We start from the raw sequence: 26,589 nt of genomic DNA on the forward strand, positions 1-26,589 counted from the left end.
CCCCCCCTTCCTCGGTACAGACCCCAGCATCCCACCCTCCCATCATCGGTACAGACCCCAGCGCCCCCACCATCATCGGTACAGACCCCAGCATCCCCCTCCCCCATTCTCGATGCGGACCCCGGTATCCCCCCCATCCTCGGTACGGACCCCGGTAACCCCCCCTCCCCATCCTTGGTACAGACGCCAGCATCCCCTCTATTCGTGGTACAAACCCCAGCATCCCCCCCCATCCTAGTTACGGACCCCAGTATCCCCTCCCCATCCTCGGTACGGAGCCCGGCAACCCCCCCTATCCTTGGTAGGGACCCCGGCAACTCCCCTCCTCATCCTCGGTACAGACCCCGGCATCCCCTCCATCCTCGGTACAGACCCCGGCAACCCCCCCATCTTCTGTACAGACCCCCGCATCCTCTCCATCCTTGGTACAGAACTCAGCATCCCCTCCATCCTCAGTACAGATCTCAGCATCCCCCCCATCCTAGGCACAAACCCCAGCATCCCCCCCCCCATCCTCGGTACAGACCCTAGCATCCCACCCATCCTCGGTACAGACCCCAGCATCCTCCTATCCTCAGTACAGACCCCAGTATTCCCCCCCTCCCATCCTCGGTACAGACCCCAGCATCCCCCTCCCCCATTCTCGCTGCGGACCCCGGTATCCCCCCCATCCTCGGTACGGACCCCGGTAACCCCCCCTCCCCATCCTCGGTACAGACGCCAGCATCCCCTCTATTCGCGGTACAAACCCCAGCATCCCCCCCCCATCCTCGGTACGGACCCCGGTATTCCCTCCATCCTCGGTACAGACCCCGGCAACCCCCCCCCCCCATCCTCGGTACGGACCCTGGCAACTTCCCTCCTCATCCTCAGTACAGACCCCAGCATCCACTCCATTCTCGGTACAGACGCCGGCATCCCCCTCATCTTCGGTACAGACCCAATCATCCCCTCCATCCTCGGTACGGACTTCTGCATCCCCCCCATCCTGGGTACGGACCCCGGTATCCCCCCCCCCCATCCTCGTACGGACCCCAGTAACCCCCCCTCCCCATCCTCAGTACAGATCTCAGCATACCCCCGTCCTAGGTACAAATCCCAGCATCCTCGGTACAGACCCTAGCATCCCACCCATCCTTGGTACAGACCCCAGCATCCTCCTATCCTCAGTAGAGATCCCAGCATCCCCCTCCCCCATCCTCGATACGGACCCCGGTAACCCCCCCCCCCTCCTTGGTACAGACCTCAGCATCCCCTCCATCCTCAGTACAGATCTCAGCATTCCCCCCATCCTAGGTACAAACCCCAGCATCCCCCCCCCCATCCACGGTACAGACCCTAGCATCCCACCCATACTCGGTACAGACCCCAGCATCCTCCGATCCTCGGTACAGACTGCAGTATCCCCCCCCATCCTCGGTACGGACCTCGGTATCTCCCCCATCCTCGGTACGGACCCCGATATCCCCCCCATTCTCGGTACGGACCCCGGTAACCCCCCCTCCCTATCCTTGGTACAGAACTGAGCATCCCCTCCATTCTTGGTACAGAACTCAGCATCCCCTCCATCCTCAGTACAGATCTCAGCATCCCCCCCATCCTAGGCACAAACCCCAGCATCCCCCCCCCCCCCCCATCCTCGGTACAGACCCTAGCATCCCACCCATCCTCGGTACAGACCCCAGCATCCTCCTATCCTCAGTACAGACCCCAGTATTCCCCCCCTCCCATCCTCGGTACAGACCCCAGCATCCCCCTCCCCCATTCTCGATGCGGACCCCGGTATCCCCCCCCATCCTCGGTACGGACCCCGGTAACCCCCCCTCCCCATCCTCGGTACAGACGCCAGCATCCCCTCTATTCGCGGTACAAACCCCAGCATCCCCCCCCATCCTAGTTACGGACCCCAGTATCCCCTCCCCATTCTCGGTACGGAGCCCGGCAACCCCCCCTATCCTTGGTAGGGACCCCGGCAACTCCCCTCCTCATCCTCGGTACAGACCCCGGCAACCCCCCCATCTTCTGTACAGACCCCCGCATTCCCTCTATCCTCGGTACAGACCCCAGCACCCCCCCATCCTCGGTACAGACCCCAGCATCTCCTCTATCCTCGGTACAGACCCCAGCATCCCCCGCCCCCCTCATCCTTGGTACAGACCCCGGCATCCCCACCATCCTCGGTACAGACCCCGGCATCCCCACCATAGACCCCAGCATCCCCTCCATCCTCGGTACAGACCCCTGCATCCCCTCCATCCTCGGTACAGACCCTAGCATCCCCCCCCCCCTATCCTCGGTACAGACCCCAGCACCCCGCATCGCTCCCCGCTGTAAACACATCTCCTCCCCGCCATCTGCGCTCAAAAAAAAAAACAAGCTTGAACTGGTCACGTGTCAGCGGCAGTCACGTGACGCCGTGAGCTCAGCACCTCCCGGGAGATAATACATTCTAGCCGCTACCCCGGTGGTTCCTCCCGATGCTGGCGGCTGGTGATGGCGGTTAGTGAGCGGCGGAGTGCAGGGTCGGAGGAGTGAGCGCTGCCGGCCGGGCTGTAGTGACGGAGAGAAGCTGGTCGCGGCCTTGTTTGCGCTGCTGAAGGAACATGGCCACCATGGAGAAGCTGATGAGAGCCTTCGAATCCCTCAAATCCTTCCAGCAGCAGGGGCCGGCGGTGAGCGAGGAGCCGGTGCACAAGGCGTGAGTAGCGGGATGTGTGGGGGGCTTCATGCCGGTCACTGGGGCTTGTCATCCTGAGGGGGTGTATACAGGGGCTACTGGCCCCCCAGCAGTGTATACAGGGGATGCTGGACCCCCAGCAGTGTATACAGGGGATGCCGGTGACTGCCGGACCCCCGGCGCTGTGTACAGGGGATGCCGGTGGCTGCCGGACCCCCGGCGCTGTGTACAGGGGATGCCGGTGGCTGCCGGACCCCCGGCGCTGTGTACAGGGGATGCCGGTGGCTGCCGGACCCCCGGCGCTGTGTACAGGGGATGCCGGTGGCTGCCGGACCCCCGGCGCTGTGTACAGGGGATGCCGGTGGCTGCCGGACCCCCGGCGCTGTGTACAGGGGATGCCGGTGGCTGCCGGACCCCCGGCGCTGTGTACAGGGGATGCCGGTGGCTGCCGGACCCCCGGCGCTGTGTACAGGGGATGCCGGTGGCTGCCGGACCCCCGGCGCTGTGTACAGGGGATGCCGGTGGCTGCCGGACCCCCGGCGGTGTGTACAGGGGACGCCGGTGGCTGCTGGACCCCCAGCGCCCGTACTCAGACCGCAACATTGACTATATATGTCAAAGCATGCCGCCCAGCGGTATATACAGGGGGCATCGGGGACTACTGGACCACTGGCAACTGTGTGATTTTTACCGGACCATTGTGACACAGCCATATATATCCAGACCGGCCACCTAGCGGTGTATACAGAGCTAACTGAGGACTACTAGACTGCTGGTCTGTACCGAGGATGGGGGGGGGGGGGGTCAGACCGCTAGGGTCTGTACGCTGACCGGTCCACTGCGGCACCGACTGTATGTATACAGACTGGACGTTCGACTGGTGGTAGCGGTACGTTCTTGCTATACACATAACTAGTGGGCGAGGGTATATACCAACTGGATGCCCGAACTTGTCGACTGTTTGTATCGACTGGATGCCCGACTGTATAGTGGAGGTGTATCCTGACTGCACGCCGGGGCGGCGGTATATAATGACTGCATGTTGTACTGTGGCGGTACATTATATCCTGACTGGACGTCTAAGGGGACAACGATGCATCCTCACTAACTGCCCGACTGCAGACGGGTATAATCTGGTCAGATGACTGGTGGCAGCGGGACATCCCAACAGAACGTCCAAGCGCGGGGCCGCCGGGATGTATCCTGACTAGACATTTGGCATATCTCCTGAATACATGTCTGACTGGTGATGGCGGTATATCCTGACTGGTCACATGACTATGGGGTTGGTATATATCCTCACTGGGTGTTTGATTATTGGTGGAGGTGGTACATCCTGACTGCGGGGGCAACAGTACATCCCTACAAAGTGCCCCACTGCATGGCAGTGGTATATCCTGACCAGGCATCGGGGTGTAGCGCCGCCACCAGCCAGACAGCCCAACTGCAGATTTGGTGATTTGTATCCTGACTCGAGGCATGGAATATCTTCAGACTGGACGCCCAACTGAAGTAACAACGATGTATCTCCTGACTGGACATCTGCTAGCAGCAGTACATCCTGACTAAGTGCCCGGCTGCAGGGAGATTGTATATATAATGACAGGTGGCGGCACTACTGCTGATAGCGGTATATGTCCTGATAGAGGTGGCTGTATAGCTGTGGTGTCTTAGTGGAGGCCGGCCGTTGCAAGGAGACCGCAGGGTTCTCAACATGGGTGGCTCTGCGATCTCTCCCAACAATGGCTGAACGTGGCCCAGTGCAAAAGCAGGCAAAGGTAAATGGTGGTGATCTATGTCTCGTGACGCCAGTGCCTCTGCTTGAGCGAACAGGCTTTTATTGCAAATAAGGAGTCCACAGTCAAGAAGTTAGTTCAACAACTAGAGGCACACGGTTTGTGTTTACTCACGTGGTCAACTTTGATTTTCCAAGAACAGAGTACATCAACAGCCTTAACCTAACACTTCTGGCAAACCTCGTTCTGACTCCACTTGGTTGCGCGCACACTCGCTTCTAGGAGTTCCTCTTTCTTCCTGTTTATTAGGTGGGCTCAGTCTGTTATCTGATAGACGATCAACTGAATGGTTGTGATTGGCTCATCATTGAATGGCTGTGATTGGCTCGTCGAGCGTCGGCTATGATTGGCTGAGGCTGTGGTCTTGAGCCAATCACGGCTATCTCTTGCTGGAGGCAGGGTATTCAACCCCCATTACTAGGAAGAGAATGCTCTGAGGACGACCCGAAAGACTGCTGGAGTAACTGGACAGCAGCGAGAGGGACAGGGACGGCGTCTGTGAGGGTTTTTTTCCCCCCATGCAGTGTAGATAGGGCTTATTTTCAGGGGAGGGCTTAAAGTTCAAGACACCTCCTCCTGAAAATCAGGGTAGGGCTTATTTTCGGGGAAACACAGTAGTTGCTTCCTCTGACAGTGACAGCAGGGACCATAAACTCTGTGCATGAGGGATCTACCCCACGGAAAATGGGATGGGCCCACGGATCGGCATAGGCAGAAGCAAACAAGCTTCAGCCTCTTGCTGACACGTTCGCTGCCGCCGACTACATCTCTGGAGTCTCCTTTACCACTCTGGACTCCGCCTCCCCACTTGGCTAACCCTCCAATCCCCTAACAGACAGCAAGTTAGAGGAGACAGACTTGCCACCACAAAGCTTGTTAGCACAGACATAAAACATGGACTGATACAAGTGCACACAAGGCAGACCCAGCGCATCCCAAACCCTCCAACTCTGGGCCCCTGCATAGCCTTCTCTTACAAGCGGGAGTATGGCAGTAATGACCAGGTTTTGTGCCTGTAGTGTTGTCCATGGATTTCGCTGCTAATTCCCGTATGTAGCAGAGCCGAGTATGTTGGTTTTCCTTTTGAAGTCACAACGGGGGAGATTGATCTGTGCCTTTAATGGTCTAAAAAAAGTTGCACGTTTGGCGCACAACCTGCTTGTTCAAAAGTGGTGCGACTCTGAGTGGTATGCCTCAGTGCAGCACTTTCCTGAAAAGGGGGCATGTCCACCCAAAAAATGTTAATAAATGCCCCCCAATGTGTTAGCTAGTTTTTCTATACAGCTGCAGGTGAAGAACGACCTGGTTGCCTTTCTTAAAGGGAACCTGTCACCTGCTTAAAGCCCCCAAACTAACCTCTGGTGCTGGTAGGGTGGGTGACACAGCCGGGGATGAGGTATTTTCTGTCGCCTGCCCCAACAGCACCATAAGTTAGTCTATAGTGCTTTCGGCGGCTGACCTGTTCCCTTTTAAAGACCTTTTAATGTGTTTTGTAACTGTCTGATATGCTTTCTGGTTTAATCCTTCACTATTTCCAAGATCTCCGCTTCCTGTCAGTAAATAGGAACATCTTTATTTATATCCAGAGTTATCCTGATCAGGTCCAACTGACAGAGGTGAATGATTCCTTACAGGAGGGCTGTAATAGGGTGAGAGTGGTGGTAATGGCGCAGCACATGGAGGCACCATTACTGCTTGACGAAAACGGTCCTTTTTATTGCGTTTTCTGTTGCAGTCAGCCTTCGGAAATAGTTAGGCTGCGTTCACATGAGGCAGACGTGCTGCCGATCTTCTATGCAGTCCTTCTGAACGGAAAATCTGCGACATTTACTCCAGCAGCAAAGATGATTTTTTTAAAAAAAAAACTCGTCCCCATTCTGTGGAAAAAATCTGCACAAACCCCGTGCGCAAATGCTGCAGACTTTGGGCGCAGAAAATCTACACAAAATCCACGGCCGATCCGCCTGGTGTGAACATGGGCTTCGGGAAAGCCGTGAAATGGGAAACATGTGAGGACACGTTTTTATAAGGTATTGTGACCTTCAACCACATTGTTGCCGCTGCAGGTGATTGCCCAAAATCTAGCCCCCTCGCCTGCGCAGTCGGATGTGATCTGCGCCCGCTGGACGTGGACAAGAATTTTTTTTTTTAATGCACTGACTGAATGTGATAATGGGGGAGGGGGACGAAGTACATTATAAAGTTGCAGACTTGTTATGCCATGCTCTCTCTCACCTGTGGGGGTCGTCTTCGCAGATTGTTACACAGATTGACACTTTGACTAACATTCTGTAAAGTTTCCTTGGTGCCCCTGAAAACGTATAATGGTGTCTATGTGACAGCTTGAGTGGTAAATATCCGCCGTACAGCTGTTATAAATATAGGGTGTCTCCCGTGATAATGCAGATACCGGGAGTTACATAGTGAAACAGCAGAGGGCGCTACTCTGTTACTCCCTCTAATAGCACCACGTTAGGATGGTACACAAGCCGCCTCGTCCTCTGATGCATGACGCTTGTACTGTAGGAGGACCAGCAGCGCATTCTGCTTACCGATCCTCTGCCTTATTACTCCGCTGCTATAGTATTTATTGGCCATAGTGTCACCCCCCCCCCCCTCCCATACACTGAGCAGTCTTTTTATTAGAGACCCCCATCTAGTAGTCCATTGGACCCCCTTTAGCTTTCAGGACTACGGTAGTTTGGCATAGTATTAGTTCCACTTGGTGTGGATATAGTTCGGCAGGCACATCGGCCCTTGCGGACAGTTGCTGCAAATTAGGGCTTACTCACAGGGCTTATGTGGGCCTGCGTATTGGGCACATATTTTTCACATGTAATATGCAGTACACAGCATACCTTATACATAAAACACAAAATCTGTTTGTGTTGTGTCCAAATCCACAGGGGCAGTCGGTGAAAATAGCAACCAATCACAGCTCAGCTTTCATCTTGTATATAGGTAAAATGAAAGCTGCACTGTGATTGGTTGCTATGGACAGCACACTGCTATGGAATCTGTCTAAAAAGAAAATTTGTCTCTGTTGCCCATAACAGCCAATCCCCGCGATGCTATTCCATTGCTTGCAATGGGGCCGGTGCTGCTGCCGCCCAATTAAAAGCATTGGGTTGCAGGCAACCCCTGCAGCGATGATTTTCGAGGGAGGTCTTGAAATATAAGCTCTTCTGTGAAAATCATGCCTAGCTGGAAAAAAAAAAGCAGAAGACGACTGCCGGGGCTCTTTGTTCCGGCCCCGGCAGTCGTTTTCTGGAGGCTGGGGATTGAAAAATCCCCACCTCCAGAAAGATCTGCTTCTCATTGGCTGAGCGCTCAGCCAATCACAGGCAGCGCCCAGCCATCATTGAATGACAGTTGAGCACTGCCTCTGACTGATTGGTCACAGCGCTCAGCCAATCAGAGGCAGCGCTTTCTGGACGGCTCTTCTAGGTGAGTTTATTACTATTTTTTTTTTCTTACAGCTAGGCATGATTTTCAGGGAAGTGCTTATATTTCCAGCCCTTCCCCGAAAATCATCGCTGTGGGGGTTGCCTGCAACCTATTGCTTTCAGTGGGGGCAGCATCATTGAAAGCAATGGAAAAGCATCGCGGACCTCTGCCACAGCTGCGGCAGGAAAGCGCCATGTACTCCCTATGTGTTCAATGGGTACAGCGCTGCTGCCGCCGGCCCCGTTAAAATCAATGGGCGAAAGCGCAGATTTTTCATAGCGCTGCGAGGCTTCAGTTCACACAACGCAAATGAGTATTAAACCATTGTATGTCACCTAATATATATCTCCACACACAGGACGCACGGGTATATCACCTAGTAGGGCATATAATACACGGTGCTAAAAGCCCATTGCTTTCTATTGGGCCGCTGACACAGTTACTTTCACGTGTGTGTGGAAAAAAAAAATGCAGCATGTCCTATTTTGGTGCATATTACACCTTTAATCCGCACCAATATAGGCAACGGGGATGTAACATACGCAGCAGGTATGCATGTACATAATAGAGAGCGGACCCTGTGGGAGTCCGCCCCTTAGGACCCCTGCTGATGACTGGAGGGGCTGCGGTGACATCATAGTCGTTGGTCATATGGCCTAAAGGCACGTCCCGTCCCAATCCAGTTCATATGGCTACATCGATAGGAAATGATAGTTATGACTTCCGGGTCGAGGAGAGAAAAATTATAAAAAACGATGTGCTTCTAGAGGTCTTCCCATGAAGCAAATAGTCATGTGGGGCCGCAGATGCTAAAAGGTTGGGACTTCCTGCGGACAAAATCTCGAGATCAGGGGGTGGGGGTCCCAGCTGACCCCCACCAATCGGCAAGTTATTTCCTATTGTGTAGTTTGGAGAGAACCTACTGAGATGGGAATACTCCTTTAAAAAGAACTCTCCATTAGCACCATGAACTAAGTTATGGCGCTTAGTTTAGGCGACTTGCAGTCTGGGAGGCCTCTTCATCTTCGCCCAGTCTGCCATTCCTGTGGTGTCTCTGTAACAGAGTCGGTACCCCCAGACAAGGTAACTGTCTTCAGAAGGTTGTGTGCACATCTTAGGGCTCCTTGTCCACAGGCATTGGGTCATTGCGTTATCCGCGACGATAATCCGGCAGCGGGTAACGCAGTGAACGCTTTTCATAGCATTGCTATAGAAAGCGCAGCCCCGCTGTCCACGAGTGGGGGATCATAGCTATTCTCTGCTCGCAGGATTCAGATCACGGCGTGCCGCGATTCTCCGTGGTGAGCCTGACAGCTCTCCCCCCTGCTCCCCCGCGGTGGAATATCGCTAGCGATATTCTGTCACGGCCGTGGACAGGGGGCCTAAAGAGAGGAGTAGGAATGTTCAAACTGATGACTCGCGTCTGCTGTGCGCACCGACTTTGCCGGGGGACCTTGAATGAATGGCGGACCAGGTGAGTATGAGAAGAGGCATCCTGGACTCCACGTCACCTAATCTGGAACACCATAACTTAGTTGATGGTGCTTCTAGTCAGTGGCAGGTTTATTATTACCACGTCATGCCTCACAGGGTAGGTTTTTTTTAAATGAGTCAATGCAACAAAAACCCTCGGAAAATTTCAGATGACAGCTCAGTGCTCTGCAGATTTCAGCACTAGAGCTGTCCACGGAAATCTTCTGGGGTTTAACTGCATGGTCAGTGCAGCAAGCCCCGGAGATTTTAAACTGTTGTATCTGTGCTGTGAGGTTACTCGCTCTGAGTCCTAGTGAGTAAGATGCTGGGTGTTGTATAGTAACACCAATGTAATCAGATGAATCGTAGCCGTCCCAGGACAAAGTTCGGCAGAGTGTTGCTCTGCAGCTGCTGCGCGCTGCTTCTGTATATTTTGCACTTTATCAGCCCTTCTAGAAACCACCTGTAATGCCGTCTATTTGCAGATTCAGTATGCAGTGACTTCGGGACAGGACCACACTTGCATGGATTATCCAGGCAGCAGCCCCGGGATACACCAAGGTCGGAGCGGAAGTACTGCTACAACCTCTGCGTAGCGGGCGGCACTCGTAATCGCAAGCGCACCTCTCATTGAAATCAATGGGACCCCAGCCTGCAATTACAAGTGCAGCTCCCATTGATCGCAATGACATTGTGTACGGATTGCGGGCCGCCCGTCGCCATGTAATTCCTTAAATATTGGTACAGCATAATATGCAATTGCCATACGCTGGCATGAGACAGCCCTAAGGCCGGCTTCACGCAGTTGAGAAAATCGCGCCGATTTGTGCGTTGCGAGACGCACAATTCTGACCCCATGCATTTGAATGGGGGTCATACACATGGGGTGTGGGTGAAACAAATCGTGGCATGTTCTGTCTTGCTGTGTGATCTTGCAGCGTTGGCCCCATTCCACCAATGGGAAAAACTCAGTGAGCCTCCGGTGACATGGTGGGGACCGCGATTCACGGGCCCATATCGCGCTAGCCTCAGGGTGCCGCTACACTTCAGACCAGGAGTGTACTGAGTAAAGTGAAGTGGTGTCGGACATTCATGCTTGCCCTACTTCACCTGATTGACTTGCATGAGAAGCTTGCAGGTGCGTCGGCGGCCGGATCAGCATGTGGTTATTAGTCCGCAGTGGCAGTGATGGGGTTAAGGTGTGACAGGTAGACGGAGCTGCACCTCTGTCACAGAAGTTTCCATGGTGTTCGCCCTCCACCACCCACAGGTTACAGGGGAGGGGCTGAGAGGGATGCACTAAAATGTACATTTGGGCCTGTTATTTCCTGCTGTTAGATGTGACATGCGGTAATGTTATCTGCTTCTGGCTGACAGGTTTATAGTCTTTCTAGCTGATTTGTTTCTATTAATGTAGAATTGTGAATCGCTGTGTATACAGATGGCGGTATTATCCTGTGGAGTGCTGTCATAGTAAAAGGATTCCCACACACTTGCTGGTTTTTTTTTTACTGCGAATGTCAATGGGACTTTCTAGTGTTAAAACGCATCGTAAGTTTAGGATTTATTTTTAAAATTTTTTTTAAATTTATTAATTTTTTTAGTGTGATGCGTTTTTAACATTAGAAAGTCCCATTGACATTCGCGTAAAAAAAAACGCAAGTGTGTGGGAGCCCTTAGGATACGTTCCAGCAGAACGCCGTTTGGCACTGACTGGAGCTGTAGGGTGGCGCCAATCCTAGCCGAACACGGGCCATAATGGCAGAAATTGTACAAGATTTTTGCTTTCTACCATTTTACCACTAATGTGCCGCAATCTATCATCATTGGAGTAATACAGAGGCAGGGAATGCCCCTTTGTAAGTGTCATGGGGGGTCCTTGTATGAGTAGAGTGCCCAGGATGCATTGCAGGATCTTCAGGGGGTCTTTCACTATAGCCAGTTGCTGGAGCGTACTTGTGTATATGTAGTTGACGTACTCATAGCTTGTGACGGGGACTGCACGCTATCGGATAAATGGATTATGCCACTGCGCACAATGTGTCCATCGTTAAGCGCAATGCATCAGTGGGACATGGAACATGGTTGTTGGACAGTTGAGTAATGGAAGAATGTAATTTAGAGTGAATCGCTCTACTCCATCTTCACATCTGATGGATGTACCTGGGTGTGGAGGATGCCTGGGGAATGCCATTTCCCTGAGTGTGTTCTGCCAACAGTTAAGTACGGCGGAGGTTCCGTTAATGTCTGGGGATGTGTTACATGGCATGGTCTTAGTATTGGTTGTAGTGCCAAGACCCATGACCACAGATGTACCTGACATTCTAGACAATAATGTGCTGCAGACAATGTGGTAATACTCTGGGAATGGTCGGCCATACTTCCAACAAGACAACGAGGCTTGTCACAAATTCAATGCTGTTTTACGTTGGTTTGGGGATATGGATGTTCCACGATTGGACTGTGCAGAGTCCCAACCTGAACCCTACTAAACCTCTTTGGGATGAACTGGAAAGTCACGTCAGGAAATGTTAACAGCATCCATCTTCTTTGAGAGAACTCGCCAAATGTTTGCAGGATGAATGGAGGGAAATACCAGCTGAAGTGTATGAGACTCTAGTAGAAAGTATACCACAGAGAGTATCCGATGTCATTTGGACCAAAAGAGCCCTACTTAGTATTAACATATGGAAATAAATACTAGTTTGGGGCTACTTCATACAAGTGTGTCTGCAAATATTGGGCGCAACAAAAAAAACACACACCATACGGATGTCGCCTGCGTGCTGTCTACATGTGATGGAACGGTGTACTATGCATGGCCTAGTCTTGCCAATAGATGGGACACAATTGGACATGTGAATAGCCCTAATGACCATTGTGTTCGTGAGCGAGAAGCATGGACACATTTTGTTTAATTGGTTCTGATGACTTTCTGTTAAGTGCATTTATTACATTATTTAAGATGGATGAGCTACAAACCATCTTGCAATCTCCCCAACATCACACATCTGTGAAAACCATTAACCGCTAACTGCTGCAGACCCCAAAATGTTGCCTAACAAAGTACTTTTTCTGCAAAAACCAAGTCCTCATATAGCCGATTCATGTAAAAAATGAAATGATTGTGATTGGTCAGGATTAGAGTTGAGCGGACATACTCTGCCAAGCTTGATGCTCGTTTAAGTATTAGCATACTCGATGGTGCTCGTTACTCGAACAAGCATCATGCCGTGTTCGACCCCGCCCCAGTTTTTGGCTCCTTCCCACTGTGGCGCGCCTGTTTTGGCTCCTCCCTACCCCGATGCAGCGCACGTCAACGGCAAATGTTTTGACAGAGAGAGCGAGAGCCAAGAGAAAAAAAAAGCTCGTCACCCGGCGTCCCACATACAAAAATGCCTGAGTCTCCCATTGTAGTCAATGAGGTTCGTTACTCGAGTAGAGCTCTCGAATTTTACGAAAAGCTTGACTCGAATAACGCGGACCCGAGCATTTGGGTGCTCGCTCGTCTCTAGTCAGGATGTGAGAAGGCAAAAACAATACATGTTGGGGTCCTGAAGGCCAAAACTGTCTGGGTTCTGGAGAAGGTAAACGGGACCTTCAGCTTTCCAATTATTCTGCAGGAAATTGTTGCTGATTAGAGGGATTTCCTAGGAAAAAAACTAAATAACTACAGGCCTAAAATGGTAACCCCTTAGGCCGCCTGCACACGAGCGGAAATCCCGCCGCGGGATTTCCCGCGGGATTTCCGCCGCTGAAAGTTTGCATAGGAGTGCATTAAAATACGCACTCCTATGCAGACGGCCGCGGTTTGGCCGCGCGAAATCTCGCGCGGCAAACAAACCGCGGCATGTCCTAATTTTCTGCGGGGCACGCACTCACCCGGCTGCCGGCTCCGGTCTGCGCATGCGCCGGCTGCGCGGCAGCCGGCACATGAAAGAGCCGGGGCCGCCAGGCGCGGGTGAGTACCCGCTTGTCCCTGCAGCCGCTCGGGTCGGATCGCGCGGCGAGAATTCTCGCTGCCGGATCCGACCCGCTCGTCTGCAGGCGGCCTTGGTTGTAGAACATTTAGAGGTTTCTTTACGGTTGTCTGTCTCCTTGTGGGTGAGAAGCAGGACATGTGATGCTCCTGGATGGACCTGCAGTCTTGGCCTCCTGTGTCATGCACCACCCCTCAGGCCCTGTACTAGACATAAGACATGGAGTTTTCATGCAAGATGTCTGTGTTTTAAAAAAAAAAAAAAAAAAAAAATCCATTTCAGAGTCGGTGGTCAGGAGACGTGTTTCTTGCGTGTTTCGACCGGTTGAAGTACTGTGAATAAGAACTCTTGTAGAGCTTGTGATGCAGAACCGAGCATCTTCTGACAGCTGATTAGATCGGGTGGATTTTAATAATTTTTGACAAAATCTTGAATTCTTTCTTCTGTGTGCTGTCTGAGCCGTCTGCACTTTGTTGTTTTACACTTGGCTAGGTTGGAGTTGCGCACAAGCTAAATAGCACTACGCTGCGGGAGGTTAGTTGTTCTTTGCACTATTTTGATCTTATTTATGTTACCCGCTTTCAGAGGGGAGGAAAAAGTGTGACACGGTGAAACTTCAGCCTGCTGTAGCCATTAAAGTCTATGGGAAGGTGTGTGGGCGTCCTCTGTGACATGGTAGAGGTTAGATAAAGACCATTGGTGTTTTTGAAGAAGTTTTTGTAGCCGAAGCCAAAAGTGGGTCCAGCAGTAAAGAGAAGTATACGTTTTTATATTATCCTTTTAGTTTTCACTTTTGGCTTCAAAACCAGCAAAATAGTTTTAAAAGCACTCTAATAGAGCCGCCGTCTGTCATTGTGATCCTGCCCGTAATGATGGTTTGCTGAGAAGTGATCTCTACAGAACTATTATGAGGCTCAGGGGTCGGTGTGAGAACTTGTTTTTTTATATAGTTATTGTGGGGGTAGGAAAAATTAGAATTAAAATAAGTGCTAAAAAAAAGTAGTTTTGTGGCAGGCTGGGTTCACATTGTGTTGTTTTTTTTTTTGTTTTTTTTGTGTTTTTTTACGTTCTGGTTAAGTGGACTTTAATCCCCAGGGCTGTAAAAACAAGCTCGCTGTGGGGGTTGAAGCCGTGGGCCCTGTGTTCATGATGGCTCCCTGCTATCGGCTGCTGGAGGTAACTGACAACCTGGAGCTGTCATAGGGGGGAGGGCCGTGATATCCGACCCCTGGTCACGTGATCGCCGTTATCCAATGGATAATGGCGATCACATGAACGTAAATAGAAAGTCAAAAAAAGTTAGTTTTGGATCCATGAGGGGAGCTGAATCTGCTCACCTCTGTCCTCTGCGATGCCCCGCGGTGTTCTGGCCCTTCCAGGACCTGACGCTGCCTTCTGCGCTAGACCTAAAACGTCATGCGCAGAAGGCCGGGAGGTCCACAAAATTTTAAATCTCCTGTTTCCCGGCTACTGAAAACTATTTATTTTTGTCACTCCAAAAAAGTTGAAAGTACTAATTAAAAATGCAGCATGCCTCACGACTAACACGTCCTCACACAGCCCCATCAATGGAAAAGAGGGGACTATTTCCTGCTGTTAGATTCCCTTTAAGGGTGAGTTCAGACACAGCGGCATGGATAGTCGCATCCCTTATGACGGATAAGTAGTAAATTCTCACTGCACTGCGTGAAATCTGCACCCAAATCCCCAATAAAGTCACATGTGGGTTACCCCATGAAGTCTGCACGTACCCCAGCCTGCCACTCGCTCTACTAGTCTGTGCAATGAAAGCCTTCCTTTCTGCGGTCGCTTACTCAATGGACTTATTATATCTCATAGTTCTGTACACATCAGTTTGTATGAAAACACTGTAAAAGGTAGGAAAACAACTAGTCTGGTGGAAAATACTAATTATCACGCGTCCCTGTCGCTGTGGATTATCGGACGGCTGATGCTTCTGAGCAGTTAATAGCCCTCCCCTCCTACAGATCGTGTCTGGTCACAGCAGTGACATTCCCTCCATCCTCCCATCTTCCAAAGTGGAAGTTTTTAAGAGTACAAAGCGGAAAATTGGTCACATCCGACTGCTCTTCAGAAATTGCTTTTCATACAAGAGATGATCTAACTTTGGTTACTAACTTTCCTGCAGGTGTTCCGTTACTTTGGTCGGTTGGTTTCCACGGAGTTACTTTGTCTCTGAGAAGCCAAGGGAAGATTTATAAAGTGCTTCTTGTGTCTTACAGTTTATCTTCATTCTATGATGAGTTGACGGTGCACCGCCTGAGTATTACTGACTATCGGAAACCTCCTGTAATACCAGAAAGACCCCTTTTTAAAAAAGGGTGTCTATCAAATTCTCCTAGTCTTATACTTCAGCTGGTGGAACGAACCCCCCCCAAAAATTACCAGCCCAGAGGCACCAGATGGCTAATCGGGCTTCTGAATTACACAGAAGGAGGGACATTAAGATGCTTTTATAAGATTGTTCCAGATGCACCATAAAGGAGGGGGACTCATTAAAAATTGTTCTTGCGATCACTGATTTAAGCTGTCGGAATAAGTGGTTGGGCATCGGTTGCCCGAACCGCTGGAGAGAAGACAGAAGCGGTTTCCAGCTTCCTAGATGTACATGTTCACAGACAGCAAGCAGAGATGATATCATTATGTAGGGATTAGCCTCTAGGCCAGACCTGGGCAAAGCACGGCCCGCGGGCCACATCCGGCCCGCTGAATAGCTCGGACCGGCCCGCAAAGAGTGTCCTGGTGACTCACCAATGAGTCCGGTGTCAGCAACGGGAAGCAGCGAAACTATGCACTCCGAAGCCTTGTCCATTTTGTTCACTTCTGTGCTGTGCTAATAGTTATTCAGGCCTTACTTATTCAAGCACCTCTACCAATGACGTAGGCTTGAATAACTTTATTAAACAGCACATAAGTTAACAAAATGGACAAGGCTTCGGAGTTTGTAGTTTCACTGCTTCCCGATGCTGAGTAAGTGATGCCACTGTAACTTCTGAGTGCCAGGATGCTCGTTGCGGACCTTGGGGAGTGCCAGGACAATCGTTCCACGCTCGTCATTGGTAAGTGTCAGGACTTTTCCCTTTGCATTGTAATTAGAATAATAATACTAATAATATTCACTTTTTAATCTCTCTTCTTGGGGCAGCTCTCTGTGCCCTCTCCTAGGAGCATACTACTGTGTATTAAAAAAATCTATTTTCCGAGGTTAGCTGTTAACCCTTAAATATGGCGGCTAACATTAAAAAAAGAAAAATTGATGCAGAATGCCCAGTTTTTAACAAAGAATGGACTTCTAAATATCTATTTACTGAAACCAAAGGTAAAGCTGTGTGTTTAGTTTGTGGAGAGCAGATAGCTGTATTTAAAGATTACAATTTGCATCGCCATTATGAGACTAAACACGGAGAGAAATACAAGAACTTGACGGAGGCAGAGCGGGCACGGGTATCTGAAGATTTGCTAGCAAAACTGCAAAGTCAGCAAGGATTTTTTAAAAAGCTTCACTCATCCAGGGATGCAGCCATAAAGACCTGCTTTGTAGTATCCTACAAAATTGCAAGAAACAGTAAGCCATTCTCTGATGGGGAGTTTGTCAAAGAATGTTTGGTGGACTCTGCAGCGCTAATTTGTCCTGAGAAAAAAGAAGCATTCGCAAATGTGCCCCTCTCCAGGCGAACTATAACGAGACGGGTCGAAGACATAGCGGGGAATTTGTTGGTCTGGCCCTCTAAAACCATTCCAATTTCTCATGTGGCCCCATGGGAAAATTAATTGCCCACCCCTGCTCTAGGCACTTGGCCACAACACGCATAGCGCAGCCAAAGTTCACTCTATGGCCCTGCTACATCGCATCCTTGGGATTTGCTCACATTGTGACTTACTAATCCTGACCATTGCAAGCAATCGATCAGGTTTGGAGATCTTGCTATTGTTGGGGTCATGGTCATCACAACGTGACCTCATTGACTTGCAGTGTAGAAGGAGCATGATCTTTGACTACACAATGTGTGTTGTGGCCATAGTTACCTTGCAGTCTCAGCTCTATCCCATACTGCAAACTGCGCCCCGCCGCAGGAGTGCTTCAAGAATCTCAAGTCGTGTGAAGCTCCTTGGCATCTTATTGCAATAAGTGATGGTGCAGGCCCTTCCACTGTGCCCACATGGTCACCAACAGGAGGCTATCTATCATGCACAGCCTGGCCGGGATCAGAGGGAGCTTTTATCCCAGCATTAAACCTTCTCAGGGCTTCAGTCAAACCTGATTGCATAATATACAAGCCGGATGACCCGCTTTTAGTAGTAACACTAGTCTTGGTGATTAGTATCTGATTAGAGGTCCCAGGGCTGTCCTCTTTAGGGCCCAATGTCTACGGGCGGCTCAGATTCTGCATGCGGATTTCCACTGTGGGAGACCTGCAGAAACTATTCTAAATTGTTTGCGGGACATCGCAAATTCAATGTTTTTTCCACGCTAAAGTACATGCATGCACAGTGGTTTATCCGCGTGGAAAAATAATGCACTCCCCTAAGCGCCATTTTTAAATTCCTTTTTTTTTTTTAAACTCGTTTTCCTAAGCGCCATTTTTAAACGCGTTTTTTTTTAAACTCGTTTTCCTAAGCGCCATTTTTATATTGCTTTTCTGCACCTTCCAGCCTTTTCCCCACCTCCCTGCCTGTTCTGCACCTTCAAATCCACAGTGCATCCGCAATTTGCGGCTGCACTGCGGATCATTAGCATCCATAGACATGTATGGAGTATGCTGCAATTTGCTTTCTGCACCAATGTTTCCCTATGGGCCGTTTAAATTGCAGATCTTCTTCCGTGAATCAAATCCGCCTGTGGACATTGGGCCTAAGGGTACATTCACACTGTGCACAGATTCTGTGCTAAATCGGTTCTCCTTTCATTAGAATGGGAATACAGATTTTTCCGCTGTGGCTTTGAAATCCACTTTGGGGGGAGTGACGTCACTTAACGTGGATCTGTGTGGAATCCACAATGAAAATTTTACTTGCGGATTTTGCCCCTTTATAGGGCTAAATTCTCATGTGCGGCAAAATGGGTGGCTGAGTTGTGGATTTCTGCTGTGGGTTTAGAGATGGAACCTGCGATGACTGCACTGTGTGAATATACCCTTAGAGGGGGATTCCCATCTTGGCTTTTCATAGCAGAGATGGGCAACTGTTGCTGTAGTTACGTACTGTACTGTAACTTCCCGGTGTCGTACAAACATGAAATTTGGCACGACCATTGTTTAGGTCTTAAATAGGAAAAAGTAAAGGGGTCACAACTTGATTATTCAATGGCAAGTGCAAAAGTATTGGCACCCCGATGTAATGTACTTAATCTAATTCTCTAACTTCCCAATGTCGTACAAACATGAAATTTGGCACAACCATTCTTTAGGTCCTAAATAGGAAAATGAAAGGGGTCACAACTCAATTATTCAATGCTTATTGCAAAAGTAAGTGCCCCCCCCGATGTAATGTAACTTCTCTGTGTCGTTCAAGCATGATATTTGGCGCAAGCGTTCTTTAGGTCCCAAATGAGGAGAGTGGGAGGGGTGGCACATCAGTACATGCAGCCTGAGGAGAATCTAATGCTCCTCTGTGTATACATATTTTATTCCTCAGTTACTCTAAGGTAACCATGACTTCATAAAATTTTCTGTGCAAACACGTAAATGCCTGTATCAAATTAACTCGGGCAAGGCCGGGTTTATCAGCTAGTATTATATAATTCTGGAGAATGTCTTGCATGTTGTAACTTGTAGGAGGAATGAAAGTGAAAGGTCAGCGAGAAGACTATATATAGTGTGTGTGCAGTGAGGGCAGTGACAAAACTATATAGTCAGGTCAGCGAGAAGACTTTATAGTGAGGTCAGCAGGCTGTTCCTACACATTACTGTAGACACGGCCACCGGCTGGACCTTAACATCCCCATAAGCTGCTCTGTAATGATCTTATTAGCAGCTTATAGCCGGCACTGCTTATCTCTATTAAGTGACTGACCGCTCCAGTGACGGCACGCTTTACCAAGTCATAACCTGTCAAGTGTCTCTATGGAACCCCATCATTCACACTGTCAAATGACAAGTGGCATGGTCTTCGCGGTCTCCGCTGGTAGACCAGAACATGAGTTGGAAAGTGGGTTATTTTTCCTGAATCATTCTTGTTAAATTTGTGAATGTAAATGAAATTAAAATATATATATTTTAATCTGTCCTGAACATCCGTTGTACTGGGGGCCTGTGTGCGGGCCTCCCCCCTACTGTGCCGGGGGCCTGTGTGCGGGCCTCCCCCCTACTGTGCCGGGGGCCTGTGTGCGGGCCTCCCCCCTACTGTGCCGGGGGCCTGTGGGCGGGCCTCCCCCCTACTGTGCCGGGGGCCTGTGGGCGGGCCTCCCCCCTACTGTGCCGGGGGCCTGTGGGCGGGCCTCCCCCCTACTGTGCCGGGGGCCTGTGGGCGGGCCTCCCCCCTACTGTGCCGGGGGCCTGTGGGCGGGCCTCCCCCCTACTGTGCCGGGGGCCTGTGGGCGGGCCTCCCCCCTACTGTGCCGGGGGCCTGTGGGCGGGCCTCCCCCCTACTGTGCCGGGGGCCTGTGGGCGGGCCTCCCCCCTACTGTGCCGGGGGCCTGTGGGCGGGCCTCCCCCCTACTGTGCCGGGGGCCTGTGGGCGGGCCTCCCCCCTACTGTGCCGGGGGCCTGTGGGCGGGCCTCCCCCCTACTGTGCCGGGGGCCTGTGGGCGGGCCTCCCCCCTACTGTGCCGGGGGCCTGTGGGCGGGCCTCCCCCCTACTGTGCCGGGGGCCTGTGGGCGGGCCTCCCCCCTACTGTGCCGGGGGCCTGTGGGCGGGCCTCCCCCCTACTGTGCCGGGGGCCTGTGGGCGGGCCTCCCCCTACTGTGCCGGGGGCCTGTGGGCGGGCCTCCCCCCTACTGTGCCGGGGGCCTGTGGGCGGGCCTCCCCCCTACTGTGCCGGGGGCCTGTGGGCGGGCCTCCCCCCTACTGTGCCGGGGGCCTGTGGGCGGGCCTCCCCCCTACTGTGCCGGGGGCCTGTGGGCGGGCCTCCCCCCTACTGTGCCGGGGGCCTGTGGGCGGGCCTCCCCCCTACTGTGCCGGGGGCCTGTGGGCGGGCCTCCCCCCTACTGTGCCGGGGGCCTGTGTGCGCGGGCCTCCCCCTGCTGTGCCATTTGGTTTGTTTAGATTGGATATTCTATCCACTATCTTATATATTTATATACTGTTTGCTTGTATCGTGTACAAATCCACAGTTCTGTCTGAATTTGTGTGAAATTTTACATGAGTGTTCATCAGCACCAGGCGACTAATACTGGCGGAATTAACCCCTTAGCACTGCAGAGCATACGCTTACGTCCTGCAGCATTGGGGTGTGTATGATGGGAGATCACCGCGCAGACGCCTTTTGACGGCCTGTATCGCCAGCCCATGTATGAAGAGAGATCGCGGGGTGACCTCTTCATACAGTGTGGGGCTGTTTATTACAACTGGCACCCGCAAGCAATAGCTGTAATCGCAGCTATTAACCCTTTATGGTTCAAAAAGTATTTTATTTTCTTTGACAGAGAGAAATTTACATAACAATCCAGTGGCTTCCATATTATCACCACACTCTTATCTGAACAATAAAACTTACTTAACCCCTTAGTGACCAAGCCTGTTTGCGCCTTAATGACCAGGCCAAATTTTGCAAATCTGACACGTGTCACTTTAACATGGAAAAACACCAGAAAGGTTTTGCATATCTAAGCGATTCTGACATTGTTTTTTCGCCACATGTTGTACTTCATTTAGGCGGAAAAAATAGACCGATAGAATTTGTGTTTATTTATTAAAAGCGCCAAAATTGGGAAAATTTTGAGAAAATCGTCATTTTTTTCACATTTCCAACTGCAAGATCAGGGGTTGTCCCGCGGCAGCAAGTGGGTCTATACACTTCTGTATGGCCATATTAATGCACTTTGTAATGTACATTGTGCATTAATTATGAGCCATACAGAAGTTATAAAAAGTTTTTCACTTACCTGCTCCGTTGCTAGCGTCCTCGTTTCCATGGAGCCGACTAATTTTCGCCGTCTAATGGCCAAATTAGCCGCGCTTGCGCAGTCCGGGTCTTCTTCTCTTCTCAATGGGGCTCCGTGTAGCTCCGCCCCGTGCCGATTCCAGCCAATCAGGAGGCTGGAATCGGCAATGGACCGCACAGAAGAGCTGCGGTCCACGGAGGAAGAAGATCCCGGCGGCCATCTTCAACCGGTAAGTATAGAAGTCACCGGAGCGCGGGGATTCAGGTAAGCGCTGTGCTGTTTTTTTAAGTCCCTGCATCGGGGTTGTCTCGCGCCGAACGGGGGGGGGGGGTTGAAAAAAAAACAAAAAACGTTTCGGCGCGGGACAACCCCTTTAAATATGTGCAAACATAATATAGAAATTTTTGCTAAGATTTATATTTCCACCCGTTTACTTTATTTTGGGCGCACATTGGAAAAACTTTCGTTTTTTTTTTTTAACCATTTAGGAGACGTACAAATTTAACATTACTTTTTAGCATTTTGAGAAACACTGTTTTCCTACACCAAGCCAAGATTGGAAAGGGTCATGAGTGTCAGAATAATAGATACCCTCACAAATGACCCCATTTTAAAAACTACACCCCTTAGTGTATCCACTGAGGGGTGTTATGAGTATTTTGACCCCCACAGTTTTTTTTTCAAGAATTAATTCAATTTAGAAAAGAAAAAGTAAAATTTCATATTTTTGCAATTCTATCATTTTAAAGACATATATTTTTTTCCTATAGTTTACATGAAAATGAGGATTTACACCCCAAAATGGATACCCCTGTTTCTCCCATGTTCAGAAATATACCCATTGTGGCCCTAATATTATATCTGAGTCCACAACGGGGCCCAAAACGAAAGGAGTAGTCAGTGTCTTTCAGAACACAAATTTTGCTTGATGTCCTTTTAGACCCCATAGCACACATGTAGAGTTCTTGAGCGCCCAAAACCATAGAAAACCCCCACAAATGACCCCTTAAGGAATTTATCTAGGGGTGTACTGTGCATTTTGACCCCACAGTTTTTGAATGAATTTAAGCCAAGCAAAAGGAAAAAATTAGGATTTTTGTTTTTTTGGCAATTCTGTCATTTTAAAAACAGCTTTTTTTGTACAGCACACATATGAAGGAAGACTTGCACCCAAAAATGGATACCCCTGTTTGTCCCGTGTTCAGAGACATACTCATTGTGGCCCTAATCTTATGTCTGGATGCACAACAGGGCCAAAAATGAAAGGAGTAGTCGGTGGCTTTCAGAACATAGATTTTGCTTGAAGTCTTTTTAGGCCCCATTGCCCACTTGTAGAGTTCTTGAGCGCCCAAAACCATAGAAACCCCCCACAAATGACCCCATTTTGAAAACTGCCACGTAATGTACTGCGCATAACTGCGTACTTACACGGGCGGTCATGCGCAGTACCTTTTTTTGTTTGTATTTCCCGCACCGTCACTTAGCGATGACGCGGGTACCCGCAGCCCGTATACAACGTAGTTGCGTATGGGCTGCGGGTATATCCACGATCATGGAGCACAATAGGCTCTATGCTGCGGATATCCGCGGTAAAATAGAGCCTGCTGTGTTCTCTTTTCTGCGAGTGGATTACACAATTCCGACCCACTAATGTGAGCGGAATTGTGTAATCCAAAGCGATTGATCTGCGTATTACCGCGGATCAGAAGCATGTGGAATCCGTAATTCCTATCCGGTCGTGTGAGAGCGGCCAAAGGTAGATCGCTACCTTTTTATCATGTGACCGGGGACCGCTCAATGAGGCCACCCGTCACTGCTCCAGGCTCTCGGCGACCGTTGGTCGCTGGGAGCAAGGAGATTTTAAGTTTCCTGGGCTCCCCGACTCCTGCGCATGTGTCTGGTGTTTTGCCGGTCGCATGTGCAGAATCCGGGTAAGTTCACGGATGAGGATCGCGTCAGGGTGCAAATACGCAGGCCTCCGGTAAAAAGTTTCATCTCCTCTCACCAATCGCATCGGTGAGGGGAGATGAAACTTCAATTAAAAAAAAAACAACTTTTACGTGATCGCCATTATCCATTGTATAACGGCGAACACGTGACCAGGAACCGCTCACCGCGGCCCCCCGTGAAATCTCCAGGCTCTTGGTTCAGTTTTGTAGCCAGAAGCAGGGAGATTTTCAATTATCCTGGCAATCCACAGCTTTTGCGCATGCGTCCGCCACTTTGGCGACGGGCGTGTGCGCAGAAGCTGGGGTAAGGCCCGCGGATAAATCTGGGGGCCTTATATGCGTACTTTCATCCTCCTTCACGGATATGATCCGTGAGGGGAGATGAAACGTACGCTTTTTAAACTTTTTAAAAACTTTTTAAAACTTTTTTTAACTTTTTTTTTTTTTTACTTTTTCACACTTTTTTTTTAACTTTACATGATCACTGTCATCCATTGGATGACAGTGATCATCTCTGCAGTGACATCCCTCTGCTCTTGGCTACACATGGCAGCCAGGAGCAAAGGGATTTTGAATTTCCCGGGACTCGAGCCCCTCTGTGCACGCGCCCGATGTCCATCATCCCGGACCATCGGGACACCGGGGAGGACTTAGGTGAGTATTTTCACCTCCCCTCATGGATCCGATCCATGAGGGGAGGTGAAACTAGCACTTTTAAAAAAAACTTTTTAAACAGATCTCCGGGGGACACCGCCGACAAGCCAGGTAAGAATTTTCAGCTGCTCTGATGGATCCGATCCATCAGGGCAGCTGAATATCTATCTTTTTTCACTGCTTTATTTACTTTTTTGCGATCAGCATTGCAATGCCGGGGGGGGGACTGCCCGCAGCCTGGGATGACAGCTCCATGCTGTCGGCTACCTGCGGGCACCGACAGCATGGAGCTGTCATGTCCAGAGCCCACGTGGCTTTAGTCTCTGCAGGAAGCATGTTTTTACGTCCTCAGAGAATAAAGCCCACTTGGGCAGGACGTAAAAACACTACGGGCTGGTCGTTAAGGGGTTAAACCCGTCTCCTTTTCATTAAACCTAAAATATAATCACTTAACCTATTGGAAACTGTTTATCCCCATTTACGTTTGGGAGATTCTAAAAAGAAAGACCAGACTGGCCTGTTCAAACACCGAACATACCACTTATGCATATATTATACAAAAACACATGAAAGAATTAAGAAAAAAACAGAAAAAGAAATAAAAGAAGCGGCGAAGGAGGGGAGAGGGGTGTGGAAGGGTGTCCGGCCTAACCACCGTCTCACTATAATCTTCCAGTGTTTAGCGCAAACTAAAATGTGCTAAGAATCATTCGGAGAGAAGGGGGTGCTTCCATTAAGTACCCAAGTGCATCCCTAAACCGGCTCCATGCAGCCCAAACTGCGAAATATTTGTCCTGCCTCAGCTCGTCCCTGGCACACAGGTCCTCCAAATATCTTATTGTGTCGAGAGCTTCCAGCCACGTTGCCCTAGACGGAGGAGTTGTAGATTTCCACTTTCTGGGGATCACCTGACGCACCGCCAGGATAAAGAACCTTAGTAGTGATCTCTTAGCTTGTGCCTGGGAACATGGAGAGAAGAGCCAATTCCGGGGTCAGCCGGACTCTGTCTCTGCACACCCAGGAGTAAAGAGCACCAACCTCCTTCCACAGAGGACAGATCAGGAAGCAGGACCACCAAATATGGACATGGGTACCCCTCTCCGCCAGGCATCTCCAGCAATGGTCCTGGTCCTGGGGGAAGATCCTGGCCAACCTCTCCAGGGTCCTGTACCATCTCGTCAATATTTTATAGTTCAGCTCCACTGGAAATATTTATTGTGTGTGTCAAGATATATGCTATTTTCCACGGCTCCTCAGGGGGCGGTCCGCTGAGCTCCCACTCTCGCTCAATCACTCTACCCCTATCTTTAGTGGCCTCCCCATCAAGAACTTATATAGTTCAGATATTTTACATTTGAGATGTGGAGTTGTTAACATAAAGGCTCTCAAAGGATGTTGGGGGCATCCCAGCCTGAGAGGCCCCCCCCCCCCCCCCCCCCAGAGTTCTAATATAAGGACATAGCTGAAGGTATTGATACCATGCCCCAGTGGGGGGTCTCCTTATTCTACAAATTTCTCTTAGCATCTTAAGTCGCCCCTCTATTTTCATATCTCTTGCCCTAGGTATCTCATCTGAGCAATCTGCCGCCAGTCCGGACACTACCCCTATTAACCCTTTAAAGGGGTTGTCCCGCGGCAGCAAGTGGGGTTCAGCACTTCTGTATGGCCATATTAATGCACTTTGTAATATACATCGTGCATTAAATATGAGCCATACAGAAGTTATTCACTTACCTTCCCTGCGCTGGCGTCCACGTCTCCATGGCTCCGTCTAACTTCAGCGTCTAATCGCCCGATTAGACGCGCTTGCGCAGAAGGGTCTTCTGCCTTCGGGTCTGTCCGGCAGCAGCAGCGTTCTGGCTCCGCCCCCTTCTACGCGTCATTGCGTAGCTCCGCCCCGTCACGTGTGCCGATTCCAGCCTCCTGAAGCCACGGAACAAGTGTCTGTCATGTCTGATCACATGCTATATTATGGACCATTCACGCGGACGGATTTTGTCTGCAGGACGCACCGCAACACGTGGATAATTCCGTGCCAGATACCACATGGGGGTGGGTGGACTTTGGCGTAGATTTCCGTAGCTTCAGCTGTGTGCTGCGGTGTGTTTTGCAGTGAAGATCCAGCGGTGTGAATGGTCCCTTATAGGAGTATTCTGCTCTAATATGGCTTCTAGGGGAGGGTATGGCACAGTATGGAGGCGTCATACGGGGGCACACCTCTGGGGAACGGGGAGGTGGGGAATCCTCTGTAGACACAGTTCAGTTTGATACACAGTGGCTTGGTCTTTTATGTGGATTTAGAAGGAAGCTGTCAAAAGGATCATATTGCCTAAGCAAGAAGCAGCATGACCGTGGGACACGTATGTACATTGCGCACATGTATGTCTTAGGCCGCTTCCACACGGGTGACAACGATATGGATGTGAGAAAATCACAGCGCTATCGTATCTCTGTTCTGTGCGAGATCGCTGCATTTTTCTCGCGGCAATAGCAAAATTTTGTGTCACTACTAAGTCGCCCAACTTTGTAGCACTCTTTTGCCAGGATTTT

At 50.4% G+C, this 26,589-nt stretch overlaps 1 protein-coding gene across 1 annotated transcript in view; it reads left to right on the forward strand.

The window, feature by feature from the left end:
• Positions 1-2,413: 2,413 nt before the first annotated feature.
• HTT (huntingtin) overlaps positions 2,414-26,589 on the forward strand; it is a 174,588-nt gene continuing 150,412 nt past the window's right edge. Inside the window, exon 1 of the mRNA XM_066573066.1 lies at positions 2,414-2,698. Coding sequence (XP_066429163.1) covers positions 2,604-2,698 — 95 coding nt within the window. The 5' untranslated portion in view covers positions 2,414-2,603. The remainder of the gene's footprint in view (positions 2,699-26,589) is intronic.

Source organism: Eleutherodactylus coqui, chromosome 7 (assembly GCF_035609145.1).
Source record: "Eleutherodactylus coqui strain aEleCoq1 chromosome 7, aEleCoq1.hap1, whole genome shotgun sequence".
Lineage (NCBI taxonomy): Eukaryota > Metazoa > Chordata > Amphibia > Anura > Eleutherodactylidae > Eleutherodactylus > Eleutherodactylus coqui.